Here is a 17,604-nt window from a genome sequence, read left to right as displayed (position 1 = left end):
AAAGGATTAAGGCTTGTTTGGGGTAAAAGTGAGTTATCATGCATTAATGGGAGAGTAGCATAGTAGAATAATGTTCAGTTGGTTAATACTCAAGAGGTCTTGGCATCGCCATCCCTTTTGAAAAGACCCTACTGCCAATAAAGTGCCATTATTCATCAAAACATTCAAATGCCAAGTTTTGTTCTTGATCTGTTTCCTGGATAACCCCTCAATTTTCCTCCTACAGCATGAGTATCCTAATGTCCTTGCCCTCTTAGCCTGTTGTGCGACAGTTTTTCCTGTAATGAAACAAAGGGAGAAATTGAGTATGAATGGAAGTGGGTGGGAGAGGATGTAGAGGTAGGAGAGGTGGTGAGGTGTCGTAGTGGTGAATAGGAAGTGCAGAGGGAAGGCAAGGTGATTAGTTTGGGAGCAGAAAGTGTACAGGAGTCATTGAGGTGGGCATGCTGCATGCATTAGTGGTGATCACAGTCCCTGTGCGACTTTGTTTGGCATAGCTGGGACATTTCTTTTCACTTTGGAGATTGTACTACCCAAGATGGTAGAACACTTCCATTCTTTTGATCAACCCATCCAGCTGGACATCTGGATCCTTTTCAGAGAAAAGGAATACTATCTTTCCTTTTAAAGTTATTTGCTGAGTTCCAAAATATAACATCACAAAGTTAAGGGACATTTGCTGGCTTGTACCATCACTTCTAAAAAGAGGGCGTGAAGGATCATAAGTCAGAAGTGAGGACAAACTCTTCTATTCCGTATGGAGAAATCTGTGTCTTTTATTTTTCTGTATTTTTAATTACAAGTGAAATTAGAAAATAACTTCTTTTAAAACCAAAGATCGCTGGAGGATTGCTGCATGTTTTGAAGGCAAAGAGCCTGACACTCATTTTGAATACTGTTTGCACAGCAGCTGGTTCCAGTAGTAATTTAAGTGTAGGTTGCAGATGAACTGGGACAAATGATTTGTACATGCAGAGCTTTGGTTGGTGCAAGTAGCTGATTGTTAACTGGTCACTAGTCCACAGACCAGTGACAAATACCTTCTGCCTGCTAACAACTATGTGATTGGTTCTTGGGTAAATGAATAGCTTTTAGCTGTGAACAAGACACAGACAAGGCCTATATTGCTCAACCAGCTCAGGACTGCTCTCTGTTCTCTGCAGTAAAAGTCACTTTAAGCTTTAAGTAAACCGGTTATCTTCCTTCCAGCAGATACTATAAGCTGCGACTTTTGATTAACAAATCAGAGACATCTGAACAGTCACATGGAATAGATATGTTACTTAGATGCCATCCTGTGCATCCTAAAAGCAAATGGGTGCATCCAGAGAAGGAAGCCCAAGAAGCTGCATTCTGATCAGTATAAGAACCATTTTAGCAGATCCTGTGAACAGAGACCACTAATCGGCTTTCCCAGTCTTCATTCTGTCCATTTTAATCATGTTTCTGTCTCTGTGTGTGTGTAAGGGGCTGTTTATAAGAGGAACAGACTTGCCAAACCTGTAGCAATAAATCATAACTTTTAAGTACAGAAACCTGATCCATGCTTTTTGTGAACATGAATCTAAAAGATAGACAAATTGTGGAATTTTGTAGATCTTTTTAAACTTTTGACTTTTGTGACAACACCAGGAATAGTAGGGCTTGACTCCCAGCATGCTACCTCTGTAAGATCTAACAATATTTATATTTTATATTCAATACAAAACTCGGGGTTTTCACGCAATGTGAAAACCTGCTACTGGGGACCAAATTGAGTTACAAGACTTCTGAGAGTATTCGGAGAATATTAAAGTCTTTTTTGGGTGTAACCCATAAAGGAAATAAACTCTCGGTGATTTAATACCTCTCATTTTGTTTCCAAACTTTTAATTCCTGTATACCTTGTTTCAAGGAGCCTCTGTAGAGTAGCAATCAGTGTGATGAAAAGCAGTATTGCTGGACATGCCAGAATCTTTCTGATATTTCTTCTTCACACCAACATGGAAAGAAGAGGGAATCTCAAGTTCCTTTTCACTTGCTAAATTTTAGAATTGTAAAAATCTGGATGCAATTTTCCATTTGCACGTGGAGACTAAAATGGTATCCTTTTACGGAACTTCACGTGCCTGTAATAGCCTTTCTGTTGTCTCTGCCCCTGAGTAGTTTTAAAATTACCCTCATACTGGCAAAGCCCCTTAATTTAATAAAATGCCGAGTTATATGGTACTTTTTAGAATCTATTTTTCTAACAACTTGTTCAGAGATCTTATTACACAATCCTGCAGCAGGTGGAAATTAAACTTAGGTTTCCCAGTCTAGGGTAAGGACACTACCACAGTGGGCCTTTTGGTGAATCTTTAGTGATTTAGGAAAACATGATCTTATCTGCAGACTTGTTGCCAAGTTACTTAGTCTATGAGGAAATGTATGTTCATTTCATTTATTATTGACTTCTATTTGATGGCAGCTGTACATTTAAGAATCATATGGAATATCATAGATGCTTCCAGGTAATTGGCCGTATGTCTAAATTGCTAAATTTGCTTGGTAAGTGAGCTCAGTATGCAGTAGATTGTTTTTGAATAAACTTATCCAAAATCTACTATCCAGGCTGAGGTCTTGGATACTAATCAGAGAAACACTTTTTCAAGCACAGATCAGTATGGAATTGATGTGGAGGCACAAGTTTTTTCAGTATCCAAAATTGGTTCAGGTTAAATATGCTCCTCACAAACAATTGTGTATGAACAAGGAATTTGGGAATTCCTGTGCATTAACTGTTTCTTGTAGGATCAGTTAAATGCGTATTAAACAAAATTCAATACAATGTTTAGACAGCTGAATACGATCAATATGTAAAACAAAGTTCTAACTGAGGAAATGGATGCAGGATTGGTACAGATTTCAGCCTTTATCCAGAGACTGATTTTGAATAGTATTGAAAATATTATCCTTTGAGAATTCTCCATTTAAGTGACTTTTTTTTAAAAAAATTGCTCAGTTGGTCATAATTGCAGTTTATGTCTATTTTCTTTTGCACAGAGGTTGATGACATCTTTGACATTGTTCTACAGAGCCTTGGATTTTTGAGTGCTGAGGTTATCAGGTCAGTTAATTCATTCCTGAATTTACCAGCTCATAATTCCATTTTTGGGGGCCCATGTGGTGCAACGGTAGTGTCTTTATCTCCAGGAGGGGAAGGTTCAAGACCCACCTGCTCCAGAGGTGTATAATAACATCTCTGAACAGGTCAATTGGAAAATATCTATAATTCAGTTTGGAAACAGAGGTTTTTAGCAGCAATAGGTGATTCAACCTCTCGAGCTTGCTGTGCCATTCAATATGATCGTGGCTGATCATTGTGCTTAATACCCGAATCCCACCCTCCCTCAATATTCACATACAGCTTTGGTCCATCATGTCTATCCCCACCAACACGCTCACCTAGATGCTTCTTAAATGTTGCATTAGTACCTGCCCCCACTGCCCTCTCAAACAGCATGTTCGGAATTCTTTTTTTCTCTGATCTCCTCTAAACCACTTGCTCATCATCTTAAACTTGTGCTCTCTGGTCTCAGACATGTCTGCCATGGGGAAGAAATTCTCACAACCTACTCTGGCTATGCGTCTCAAAATTTTGTATACTTCAATCATCCCCATGCCACCACACCAAAGAAAACAAACCCAGTTTGTCCACTCTCTCCTTATATTGAGACTTTTCAACCCAGGCAACAGCTGGGTGAATCTCCTCTGTGTCCTTGCCTGTGCAATCTGTGATCTAACCAATGTTTTATAAAATTGTAACAAAAACGTCTTTGTTCTTATATTCTACACACAGCTAATGAAGCCAAGCATCCCTTTTGCCTCCTCCTTCACCCAATCTACTGCCCTACATATTTTTACATTCTGTCCCATTTTGCAATAAAGGACAACATCCAATTTGCATTTCCAATTCCCTTTGGAACTTGTATACAGGCTTTTTGTGTTTTATGCACGAGGACTCTCAAATCTCTCTGTGCAATAACTTTCTGCAATATTTTTCCATTTACACAATATGTGCTGACATCTTCAGGAATCTATAGACTTATATACCATGGTCCCTTTGTTCCTCAGTACTCCCCAGGGACCTACCATTCACTGTGTATATCCTTACCTCCTTAGACATCCCATAATGCATCATTTTGCACTTATTGGGATTAAATATAATAGAACATAGAACATAGAACATAGAACAGTACAGCACAGAACAGGCCCTTCAGCCCACAATGTTGTGCCGACCATTGATCCTCATGGATGCACCCTCAAATTTCTGTGACCATATGCATGTCCAGCAGTCTCTTAAATGACCCCAATGACCTTGCTTCCACAACTGCTGCTGGCAACGCATTCCATGCTCTCACAACTCTCTGCGTAAAGAACCTGCCTCTGACATCCCCTCTATACTTTCCACCAACCAGCTTAAAACTATGACCCCTCGTGCTAGCCATTTCTGCCCTGGGAAATAGTCTCTGGCTATCGACTCTATCTATGCCTCTCATTATCTTGTATACCTCAATTAGGTCCCCTCTCCTCCTCCTTTTCTCCAATGAAAAGAGACCGAGCTCAGTCAACCTCTCTTCATAAGATAAGCCCTCCAGTCCAGGCAGCATCCTGGTAAACCTCCTCTGAACCCTCTCCAAAGCATCCACATCTTTCCTATAATAGGGCGCCCAGAACTGGACGCAGTATTCCAAGTGCGGTCTAACCAAAGTTTTATAGAGCTGCAACAAGATCTCACGACTCTTAAACTCAATCCCCCTGTTAATGAAAGCCAAAACACCATATGCTTTCTTAACAACCCTGTCCACTTGGGTGGCCATTTTAAGGGATCTATGTATCTGCACACCAAGATCCCTCTGTTCCTCCACGCTGCCAAGAATCCTATCCTTAATCCTGTACTCAGCTTTCAAATTCGACCTTCCAAAATGCATCACCTCGCATTTATCCAGGTTGAACTCCATCTGCCACCTCTCAGCCCATCTCTGCATCCTGTCAATGTCCCGCTGCAGCCTACAACAGCCCTCTACACTGTCAACGACACCTCCGACCTTTGTGTCGTCTGCAAACTTGAAATCTCCAATTGTTCGGACCAATTTATCATCTGATCAATATCAGACTGTAGCCTGAGTCCATACTTCTTATCAACACCTGACCGACTACTTAAACCTTCTATATTTACAGCCAAGTTTTAATGTACATAACAAACAGCGAGGGTCCCATCAGCGATAATGGGAACTGCAGGTGCTGGAGAATCCAAGATAACAAAGTGTGAAGATGGATGAACACAGCAGGCCAAGCAGCATCTCAGGAGCACAAAAGCTGACGTTTCGGGCCTAGACCCTTCATCAGAGAGGGGGATGGGGAGAGGGTTCTGAAATAAATAGGGAGAGAGGGGGAGGTGGACCGAAGATGGATAGAGGAGAAGATAGGTGGAGAGGAGAGTATGGGTGGGGAGGTAGGGAGGGGATAGGTCAGTCCGCCTTTGCTTCCAATTTCTAAACCAATTTTGGATCCAATTTTCCAACTTGCGTTGGATCCCAAGGACTCTTACCTGTTGGACCAGCCTTCAACGTAAGACATTGTCAAAGATATTACTAAAGTGTGCAAAACCATATCCGCTGCACTAGCCTCATTGCTATGTTTGATCACACTTTCACAAACCTTAATTTAGTTAGACAGGATCTTGTCAGAAGGAAAAAAATACTGGTTAGGCCTCAGCTTAGTTAAATGCTTTTCATCCCTGTTTGATTCTGGCCATCACATACTCAGAAAGATATCACAGTGTGGAGCTGGAGGAACACAGCAGGCCAGGCAGCATTGCTGGAGTAGGAAAGTTGATGTTTCAGGTCAGGACCCTTCTTCAGAGATGGGGGATAGGGAAGGGAGCTTGAAAATAAATGGGGGGGGTGAGGTTGGGCAAGGTAGGTGGGATGTTTAAAAGTGAGTGCAGGTAGGCAGTGGTAGGTTTGATCAGTGAGGTGGGAAGGGTGAATAGGTGGGAGAGAAGATGGACAGGTTGTGTCAAGTCAAGGAGGTGTGGATGAGGGGGAGGGGCTTGGTCCTGGATTGAGGCTGGGAGATTTTGATACTGGTAAATTCCACATTGAGACCACTGGGTTGTGGGCTCGCAAGGCAGAATATGAGGTGCTGCTCCTCCATTTTCTGGGTGGCGTCATTGTGACACTGGGACGGACGTGTCACCCAGGGAGTGGGAGGGGGAGTTGAAATGGTTTGCAACTGGAAGGTGTTGTCGTTTGTCACGAACTAAGCACAGGTGCTGTACAAAGCGGTCTCCGAGTCTCCGCTTAGTCTCACCAATATAGAAGTGGCCACATCGGGAGCAGCAGATGCAATAGACCATATTGACGGATGTGAAAGATTTGTTTGGTGCCTTGAATGGAGGTGAAGGGGGGAGGTGTAGGGGCAGGTGTAGCACCTCCTGCGGTTGCAGCGAAAGTTGCCGGGGGTGATGGGGCCAGTGGGGATTGTGGAGCAGACAAGGGAGTCAAGGAGAGAGTGGTCCCTATGAAACGCAGATAGATGAAACGCGGATGGAAATATATTTTGGTTGTGGGGTCAGATTGCAGGTGGCAGAAGTGGCAGAGAATGATATGTTAGATATGGAGGTTAGTGGGGTGATATGTGTAGACAAGGGGGATTCTGTATTTTTGCTGGGGCATGAGGATGTGAGGGAAACGCAAGAAATGCGGTCAAGAGCATTTTCAACTACTGAATGAGGGATGTTGCAGTCCTTGAAATAAGAGGACGTCTAGGATGTTCAGGAGTGGAACGCCCCATCTTCGGATCAGATGTGGCGGAGGTGGAGGAATTGGTAGTGGGGGATCAGATTCTCGCAGGAAGGTGGGTGAGAGGAAGAGTAGTCTACTTAGCTGTGGGAGTCGGTGGGCTTGAAATAGATGTTGGTTGAGGCGGTCACCAGAGATGGAGACAGAGAGGTATCAGGGAGAGTCCAGGTGAACTTGAAGTTGGGGCGAAGGGTGTTAGTAAAATTATTTCCAAGCTCCCTGCTCCCTCCCCCATTTCTGAAGAAGGATTCTGACCCAAAACGCCAACTTTCCTGCTCCAAGTGCTGCCCAGCCTGCTGTGTTCCTACAGCTCCACACTGTGTTATCTCTGACTCCAGCATCAGCAGTTCTTACTATCTTAAGAAGGATGCCAAGGCATTTGAGAAGTTGCAGATGAGATTTACTACATTGGTACCAGGAATGATTAAAAGCTAAATAGATGCCTATAATTAGGTCATGCAGGTATTCTTCTGTCTGAAGGGCTTCCATTAATTGACAGTTTCATTGTCTTGTCTTGGAACAATTAACATTTTAACAACAAAACAGGTCTCTAACCAAAACTAAGATAAAGCGTGAAGCTGGATGAAAACAGCAGGCCAGGCAGCATCTCAGGAGCACAAAAGCTGACGTTTTGGGCCTCGACCCTTCAGAGGATGCTGCTTGGCCTGCTGTGTTCATCCAACTTCACACTTTGTTATCTTGGATTCTCCAGCATCTGCAGTCCCCATTATCTCTAAACAAAACTCCCTGCTATTCCCAAAAGGAGATGCAGTGTTAAGTTCACAGGCGACCAAAACATTATACACCAGCAGCTTTTATTATGGATACATTCATTCAACCGTCATCAAGGTTATAGAGCTATTTATTCATGCAAAATGTCTTATCGTATCATTAAGTCATGTGATTGGACTTCTAAAGTGACAGCCCACCATACCCAAGTGTACAACACTGCATTTTTCTACGCATTCACAGGATACAAACCATTTTTGGCGTTGCTGGACATTTATAATTAGTCGTAATTGCTCTTGAGAAGGTCTCCTGACAGTCCCGAGTATGAATTAGCCTTCAGGTAACTACATACATTTTAAATTATACATGCAATATTAATATTACATTATTTTAAAAATTCACTGAATATTTGTATGTATCAATGCAATGTGCAAATGTCACACTTCCCAGTTCCTACTAGGAGACCTCATTCCTAACAGATGGAAATTAAGCCCTTCAATGTATTTGAAACTGATCACCAATTTTGTGTTTTCTGCAAATTCTGAAAATCTGACCGAATCCAGCAGTTGTTTTCTGTTTTTGACAAACCCACAGCTGTGCTTTTTGCTTTCCTTCAAACACATTCAACAAGGGAATAGCTGAGTATACTATGCAGATTGTTATTGTATTGTTCTATTTACTGTATTCCATTGTTCACCCATGTGTAAATGTTAGTGCAGTAGGTTCCAAAGCACAGGAACAAATGAGTGTGGTAGACAGTCTGGAAGTATTGAAATTTTGGTCACGCAAACAACACCATAACTCTCACAAACTTTGCAGGTAAACAAGTATTAGCAATGGTTTATTGGTAATATACAGCTGTATCAAGACTGTGTGGTTTCGTCCCACTACAGCACTTAAATACCTGAAAATCTGGGGGTGGCATTCCAAAGCATTGGTGAGAATGTGCAGCACTGTCAAAAGGACTCTTGAATAAGGCATTAAGTTGAAGGTCCCTCAGATGGACATAAGTGATTTGAAAACCAGTTGTACCAGCCACTGTATATTCTCAAACATGTCTTCACTTTTTGAGAGCTTGATGTGCCCAAAATAGGTGCTACAGTACTTCTACAACAGTGACTACACTGTAACAAAGTGAAAATAAAGTTGCCATAGTCTTGGAGGTCCACAGGACTGCTCGCTTAGAGGGAGATGTCTTGTGGTGGTTTAACCTGAGGGTCACCATGCCTCAGGCAAGTGATGAGGTTGAGAGCTGGAAACTTCATGGTAACCTCATCAGGTAAGGGAATTGAATCTGCACTGTTGGTGTCAATGTGTCACAAACTGGCCATCTGGTCTTACCATCCCCCAACAGTACTTCATTGGCTAGGAATTACGTCGGGTGTCCTTGGTTTTAGCAAGGCACCATATAACTGCAAGGGCTTTTTCTAAACATAGGCAGCAGAGTCTTCGATGATCTCATGTTCATGAAGGGTATAATGTGGAAACCAGACATTTGATGTGTTGGAATAAGTGAGTCTCAAGGTAACAAAGGCAAGAATAAGGGTTTCAGCAGCACATGAGCTGAAGCAGGAATGAAGTTGGGTGATGTTACTGAGGTTCAAAGAGGCAGTTTCAGTGAAGGCATAAATATGATGTCGGGAGCTCATCACCAGATCAAACGTGACATCAACAGTTCAAGAAGACCGGCTTAATCTCAGACTTTTGCCAGGGACAATGGATGAGAAGGTAAGTCTGAGACAGATGGAAGGAATTCAAACTATCAGGTCTACTTTGCCATTTAAAGGAGATCATGATGATCTGATGATCCCTAGAAGTCACTTCCCTGCCTTATTGTCATTTCACTTCATTTCCTTTGAGTTTAAAAATCTGTCTATCTCAGCCTTGGATGTACTTAACCATTGAGCCTTGACAACTCTTATGGTAAAGAATTCCACAAATTCACCACCCTCAGAGGAAATTCCTCCTCATCTCGGTTTTAAATGGACAACCTCATTTTCAGATTATGCTCTGTAGTCTAAAAGTCTCCCACAACAGGAAACAACCTCTCTGCATCTATGTTGGCATGTCCCCTAAGAATCTTGTATGTTTCTATAAGGTTACCTCATTCTTCTACATTCCAATGAGTACAGGCTCAATCTACTCAACCTCTTCTCATAATACAGTCCCTCCATACTGCCTTCACTGCCAGTGTACCTTTCCTTAGATAAGAGCCTGCCCCAACACTGTTCACAGTATTCCAACTGCAGTCTGACCAGTAACTTGTATTGTTTTAGCAAGACCTAAATATTTTTATATTCTGTTCCCTTAGCAATAAGGCCCAACATCCTATTTGCATTCTCAATTACCTGTTAAACTTATATACAAGCTTTTTGTATTTTATGCATGTGGACTCTCAAATCTCTGTGCAATAACTTTTGGCAGTATTTTTCCATTTACATAATATTTGGCTCCTCTCCTTGCCAAAGTGCATAACCTCACATTTTCCCACACTACATTAAATCTGCCAGGTTTCTGTACATTTGTCTATATTCCTCTGAGTCATCCTTGCCTTCTCACCTATTTTTGTATCATCTGCAAATTAGGCTATAGTACGTTGACTTTCTCATCCAAGTCATTAATATAGATTGTAAATAATTATGCCCCTCGACTAGTCACAGATAACCATCTTGAAAATACCCCTGCTATCCTTCCTCTGTCTCTTACTACTTATTCAGTCCTCTATTCAAGTTAATATACTATCACTAATATCATGGGGTCTTACAAAGCAGATTAACTTGTGGCAGTCTGTCAAGTACTTTCTGAAAAACCAAATGCTTTCCCTTTACATATTCTGCTCATAACCTCTGCATTGCATGTTTTTTCCTTCAATTTGATGCTCAACTTTCCTAATTAACCATGGTTGGCTTATCCTCTTCCTAGAATTCTCCTGAATATATCTTTGCTGTGAGCCATGATCTAACTTCTTAAATATCTGCCATTGATCCTCAAACATCTTTGCTGCTAAATGCCTTTCCCAGTCCAATCCAGCAAGCTCTAACCTCATTCCTTTGTAATTATCCTTATTCAAGTGTAGCACAGTTGTTTCCGACCATTGTTCCTTCCTAATGAGCTGAGTGCCAAATTCTACTATCCTGGTCACTGTTTCCTCAGGGTTCTTTACTCTGACAAAATTAAACCTGCCTCCTTGCACATCACCCAATCTAAAATAGCCTGATCCCTGGCTGAATGTATTGTCCTTGGAATCTGTCCCATATACGTGCACTTCATTCAATCTAGTCTACGGTACTCACTGTTCACGACGTGGTACCCTCTAAACTGGGGAGATGAAATGCAGGTTAGGTGACTGATTTGCAGAACACTTATGAATGTAAATTGTTCCTTGTAATTACATCTGAAAAATTTGACTGTCCCAATCTACATGATTAAATTTACCCATGATTAATGTATGATCTTTGTTATTTTCCTCAATCTTCTGATTTATTGTGTTCAACCTTACAGCTACTGTGAGAAGTGTTTTTTTTTAAAAACCTCCACCCAAATGGTTTCTACATCTTCTGATCCAAGATCATTTCTTGCAATCACATTTATTCCATCCCATAGTAACAATGCGATCCTACCATGCTCTCCTTCCTGCTTGTCCTTCTGGAAAGCCTCAACCTGGAATATTTCATTCCCAGCTTTGATTTCCTTGTAACCATGTATCACAACATCAGACCAATTAATCTGTATTTGTGCTGCTAATTCATTTAGTTTATTCGAAATACTACACTCACAAGATCCAATAATTTTGCCCTTTTATGGTTTTGTTTTCTCCATTGATCCTACTTACTGGTGTTTTTCTGTTTGTGCTCTTTGTCTCTTCCTGTCCTATTCAAGATATTGTTATCCAGCTAATGAAGAATGATAGTTAAAGAAAGGAGGCAGAGTTGGAAATGAAAAACAGTAGCTTCAGGGTTTCTGAGCTTCAGTTTGGGAGAAGTTGTTGCCTTTCGAATATTTAATATTAGATCAGAAGTGTGGTAATAGCAGCACATGAGGGTTTGGGAGGTGGTGGAAAGGTAGATCTAGTTGATGTGTGAAGACCAACTTTATACCTTACAATAATGTCACAAAGGGGCAGCGTGTGAAGGACAAAAGGTGTTAGAAGGTGTCATTTTTGTAGATAGAACGTAGATGTTCTGCAAATCAGTCTCCTAACCCGTGTTTCATCTCCCCAGTTAGAGGGGACCACATTGTGAACAGTGAATACTGTGGACTGGATTAAATGAAGTGCACCTAAATGAAGATCCATCAGGGGCTTTGCAATGGTGAGAAGGGAGGAGGTAAACAGGTGGATATTATACCTTTTGTGAATGCATGATAAGGTGCCCTGGGAGTATGAGGAGATGTGGAATGAATGAGCTGAGGGAACCCGCAGAATGCACACAAGGGAGGATGACCGAGTCCCTTGACTCCACTTGTCTCATCTAATATCCAGGGCCCCATTTTAAGACTCACTAGCAAAGGGAAACAAACATGCCACAATTTATGGGACTTTAATTTCAATTAGATCACCTTTAATTCTTCAAAACTTTAGAAAATATAGACCCATTTTCCTCAATCTCAAGGCAGAGATGTAAGAAAAAAATAGTACCAGAATATTAGAACATTGACAAGAGTATGAATGCAAGGGGTACAATTATTAGGCGGCTGCAGAAGCAAAAGGCCTTGGTGTGTATCTGCACAGATATTGAAAGTAAAATGACAGGAAGACAATGCAGTAAATAAAGTATGCAGAATCCTGGGCATTATATCAATAGGGGTATACCTTACAAGAACAAGGATATGATGCTGAACTGCTACAAGATAATTGCTGGGCCTAAGTTGACTTATTGCATGTGTTATGGACCAGACCTGCCCCCTTAAAATATATCAAAGAGTTAGCCTGGACCATACCTTTAATTAAAAGGCATGTGTAAGGCACTGTGTTCCAGTTGTGATTTGGTTGGTTACGCTATTAGTCTTTAAGCAAAACACTTTATTCTTACACTAATGTAAAAATACAAACAAAAAATTGGCAGAATTTTAATTCTATTGAAACGCTTAAAACGATATATAATTTAACAACTACTCATCACCTGTTCCAATATAACAGCATTCTATAAACACACCCTTGGCAAAGATGAATCAGCAAAACAGATTTCCTTCACTTGCTGTCTCCTCCAGCCCAGGAGAAAAGGACACTAACAGAGTGACTCTAGCAGGAGAGAGAGAGAGAGAGAGAGAGAGAGAGAGAGATGTATTTAGCAGCTTCAACTACAAAACCCCAACTTCAACAACTGAATGCAAAATCTAAAACTCTGGGTCTATGTATCCCTGACTTCACCCACTCATGTTTCTTTGGATATTTTATGAAAAAAAACAAAACAGCTATTTAACTCCGTTTTCTATGGAGCAGACACCTCATTACCAGGTTTACCACACACCCTTCAAGAGAACCAGGACAGTCAAATCCAAATCAAAAGGCACAGCTCATCACAGATGTAATTCTGAATACACTGCAGCAAGGATGTGAATATATTGGAGTGTGGAAGAGATTTACAAAAATTGTTTTAGGGTCTGAAAATATCATCTATGAGCTTAGGTTGGAATGAATGGAATTGTGCTCCTTGGAGATGAAGGCGACTAAGAGGAGATATGACAGCAGTTATCAAAATCATGAGAGCAAGTTGAGAAGATTTGTAGCTCAGGTTGAGGTTCTGGATGTGAGTTTGCTCGCTGAGCTGGAAGGATAGTTTTCAGACGTTTCGTCACCATTCTAGGTAACATCATCAGTGAGCCTCCGACAAAGCGCTGGTGTTATGTCCCGCTTTCTATTTATCTGTTTTTGGTTGTTTTGGTTTCCTTGGGTAGAAAGTGGGACATAACACCAGCGCTTCGTCGGAGGCTCACTGATGATGTTACCTAGAATGGTGACGAAATGTCTGAAAACTACCGTTCCAGCTCAGCGAGCAAACTCACATCCAGAAAATCATAAGATCTGAGGGATAAAGTAAATAGGAAGACAGTTCTCATTTATAAAAAGATAAGAAAGGAGGCACATGGTTGATAATTTTCAAAAAGAGTAAACGTTTTTCCATATACTGAACAAAGAATAATACAGCAAACAATACGCCCTTCAGCCCACCAAGACTATGCTGCCACAAGCCAGCCACCCAAGAAACTGGAGAAACAGTATCTCATATTCCACCTTAGACCATTGTATTGTAGGGTTCTCAAAGTGAACTTTACAAGCTTCAAAATCTCCCCACTCCCAACCTCATTCCAAGACCAGCCTCCCTCTTGTCCCACCTCCTTCACCTGTCCATATTCTCTCCCACCTCACTGACCAACCCCCACTCCCACTTTCTACTTACTTTTACTAGCTTCATCCCTTCCTCCTTGATCTGGCTGTCTTCTCTCCATCATCCACCTTCTATCACCACCTCCATCTCTATTTATTTCAGAGCCCCCATCCCCCCCCCCCATTATTGAAGAAGGGTCCAGACCCAAGAGAGTCTAGGCCCGAAACGTCAGCTTTCCTGCTCCTCTGATGCTGCCTGGCCTACTGTGTTTATCTAGCCCCACACCTTGTTACCCAGCATCGGCAATTCCTACTATCTCAAATAATGTCACTTTTGTACCTCCAAATCTTTTTGATTTGTGTCTCCTTTGCGTGATGTGATATGCCTGCACTGCTTTTAGACAAAGCTTTTCACTGTATTTTAGCACACGTGACAATAAAAATCAATCTGCAAACTTATCAGAATTGTATGCAGTACTCTAAACATGGCCATACCAATATTTGTACAGCTGTAAGATGATGGCTCAACTTCTATACTCAATGCATTATCACACAATAGGGGTTGCATTCAGCCTAGCTCAGGCAATTTCCATGCTGGCCTGTAATCCACAAACTCCTTGTTTACCTAGGCCTTTCATCTCCCTGCTTACCCTGCCAGCGCGGTTCCCAACGGCAGCGGAGCTAGTGGGGACGGGGTTGGAGGACTCAGTCACCGGCAGCGGAGCCAATGGACGGGGGCGGGGCCGGATGACAGTCATCGGTTGAGGAGCTGGAGGACGCCGACAGTGGGGGCGGGAGAACTGTCAATCACTAGTACGGCAAAGGCTGTCGGGAGACGGGCCTAGCGAGACGCTTTGCCAACGCGGAGAGAGAACGGGAAGGGAGAAAAAAAAATTCGAGAGAAAACTGTCGAGAAAAGAAGCCTTCCGATCAGGCGTGTGAGAGCGAGAGAGATAGAGACGGGAGAAGCCAATCGACGGATCACCCGCAGAAAGAATCCGAGCGCAGACTCCGTTCAGCGACCCACCATGATGTCCACCTCTGTGGTCCAGGTCACCAACATCTCCCCGGTGGCCAGCGCTGAGCAGCTGACCACTCTCTTCAGTTTCTTGGGAGATATCGACGATTTCCGCGTCTTTCCTTCCGAGTAAGTGAGTGGTTTGAGGCCTGGAGGAGGGGATCGGGGTGGTTGGGTTTTGCGGATGTCGCGATCTATCTCTCTTCCTTCACCTCCCATTCCCGGCGCTGCCGCCATTTTACGCAGAGGGAGCGTTGCGCAGGTTTTGCTTTTGGCGCCGAGCTCTCTTCTCTTCCCTCTTACTCCAACTCGGGTAGTAGAGACATGAGTTCAAGCCGATAGCGGAGCAGATGGAGGAGAGCCTATCGCAGACCCGACTTGACCACCCTCTCTGATTAAGACTGTTATAAAATATCGTCCCCCTCCTCGGCCCGCCCCCTGACTGCGGCTTAGCCCATCGACACTGATTACAATACTGGATCATGATTGATCTTTTAACGTTGCGAAGAGTGGCGCGGGTCGTGTACTATTTCCTGGTTTCTCCTTATATTCTGGTGTCGACAAAAGTTCATTTGTTCCGCCTACTTTTAACACCCTTGTTCTTCTCATGTGCGAACGAAAATCAGGCTCCGTGTAAAACCGACGGGAGATCCGTTACCGCTTGTTTTCTGCTCGCCGTTAAAAATGAAGATTCACCTCTGTGATGCGGGCGATTTAGGCAGCCCTGCAAAATCGCGTGAAGTGAACCACTTCAAAGTTGCCCACATCTCAGACGAGAACGTAGAATTAGAAGCGGAAGAGGCCCACGTGCCTTTTGGGCCAGTCAACTTGATCTTCAACCCCAACAGGCAAACGGGGTGGTTGTGAGATCACATTATTGTACGCGCAATCAAAGGTTTTGTGTTCGTATCATAAGTCATGCAATCCCATAATTAAATAATTGAGCACTGAAGAAACGTCTGGATCATCAAGGAAATGAGGTTCATGATGCTAAACCATGAACATGGAACAAAGGGTAAAGTCGCCATGGTCCTATTGGACCGCACGCCTGTTTTTAATTCGAGAGACAACGAGTGGTGCTTTAGTATAAAGCCAGCGGGAGGTTGGGAATGAGAGTCCTTCATGGTGACCTCACTTGGTGCAGGAATTAAACCCACACTGTTGGCATCACTCTGCATTACAAGCTTGCTGTCCAGCCAACTGAGCTCACCTTTGAATGTAGTGCAGGTGCTTGTAACAAAACTTTGTATATCTCATTCTATCGTTTGATTTTGATTTATCATCACATGTACTAGTTACAGTGAAAAGCTTTTTTTTGTCTTGCATGTAGATAATAGCATACAAAATGCACAGGGTAATGGATCAGAGTAAACAAAACGGTGTTATGGCTGGAGAGAAGCTGCACAGAGATTGAGATCACCATTAAATCAAAAATTTGAGAGGTCCGTTCGGAAGTCTAATAACAGTGAGGAAGTAGCTGCTCTTGAATCGACCTGTACGTGTGTACAAATCTTTATATCTGGACCAGGACAGATAGTTATTGATCATCACCCCCAAGAACTTAATGCTGTTGACCGTCTCCACCTCAGCACCATCAGTGCAGACAGGGGCATGCCTTCTACTTTGCTTCCTGAAGTCAATGACCAGCTCCTTCATTTTGTTGCCATTGATGGAGAGATTGTTGTCTTTACAACATGGCACTAAGCAATCTATCTCTTTCCTGTATCTGTCTCCTTCTTGTTTGAGATCCATCTTAAAACAGTGGTGTCGTAAGCAAGCCTGTAAATGGAGATAGCAAGAACTGCTGATGTTGGAGTCACAGATAATACAGTGTGGAGCTGGACGAACACAGCAGGCCAGGAGCATCAGAGGAGCAGGAAAGTTGACATTTTGGGTCGGGACCCTTCTTCAGACTCCCAACCTGAAACATCAACTTTCCTGCTCCTCTGCTGCCTGGCCAGCTGCATTCCTCCAGCTTCACACTGTATTGAACCTGTAAATGGAGTTGGGGTGGAATTTGGCCACCCAGTCATGGGTGTATAAGGAGTATAGTAAGAGGCTGAGTACGCAGCCTTTTGGGGCACCAGTGTTGAGGATTATGGTGGAGGAGGTATTGGCGTCTATTCTCACTGGTTGTGGTCTGTGCCTCTGGAAGTAGAGGATCCAGGTGCCGAGGGCATAGCAGAGACATAGGTCTCAGAGTTTGGAGATTAGTATGGTTTTTGAAGTAGTCCAAGTCTAGCTTTAGTGAGATACTAGAGCTGAGAGAGCAAGTCAAAGGTTGTGTCTGCTGCTATGGGTAGCTCATCTAATTCCCAAAGAATGTGACAGAATGCTCTTTATTTGTTTTGGATGAGTACAATCCCAACCATGCTCTAAATTTGACATAATTCAGGACAAAGCTCATCATCACCTGAAATATTCACTCCATTGACACCAGCACATAATGGTGCCATGTTTTAACATCTGTAATTTGCACTGCAGCAGTTGCCAGATGTTTTTCAGCAGCACTTCAAAATCTGCAGTGTCTCCCCTTAGGATATCGCGAACAACAGGCATGTGAAAACACCAGCACTTAAAAATTCTCCTCCATGGTACAAACTGTCCTGATTTGAAAATATAGTCCAGTGACTCTTCTAATACAAAATTCACATTCTTGCATTCAAATTCTTCTCTGATTTTATGCCAAATCTTTATAAATGCCT

At 42.6% G+C, this 17,604-nt stretch overlaps 1 protein-coding gene across 1 annotated transcript in view; it reads left to right on the top strand.

The window, feature by feature from the left end:
* The first annotated feature begins 14,684 nt into the window (after nucleotides 1–14,684).
* The window catches only part of srek1 (splicing regulatory glutamine/lysine-rich protein 1), a 67,220-nt gene continuing 64,300 nt past the window's right edge, over nucleotides 14,685–17,604 (top strand). The window contains exon 1 of the mRNA XM_048525442.2: nucleotides 14,685–15,028. Within this exon, the coding sequence (XP_048381399.2) occupies nucleotides 14,910–15,028 (119 nt within the window). The 5' untranslated portion in view covers nucleotides 14,685–14,909. The remainder of the gene's footprint in view (nucleotides 15,029–17,604) is intronic.

The sequence above is a fragment of the Stegostoma tigrinum genome, chromosome 3 (assembly GCF_030684315.1).
Source record: "Stegostoma tigrinum isolate sSteTig4 chromosome 3, sSteTig4.hap1, whole genome shotgun sequence".
Classification (NCBI taxonomy): Eukaryota; Metazoa; Chordata; class Chondrichthyes; order Orectolobiformes; family Stegostomatidae; genus Stegostoma; species Stegostoma tigrinum.
The sequence above is the reverse complement of the archived record's forward strand: the minus strand, read 5'-3'. Positions and strand labels throughout refer to the sequence as shown.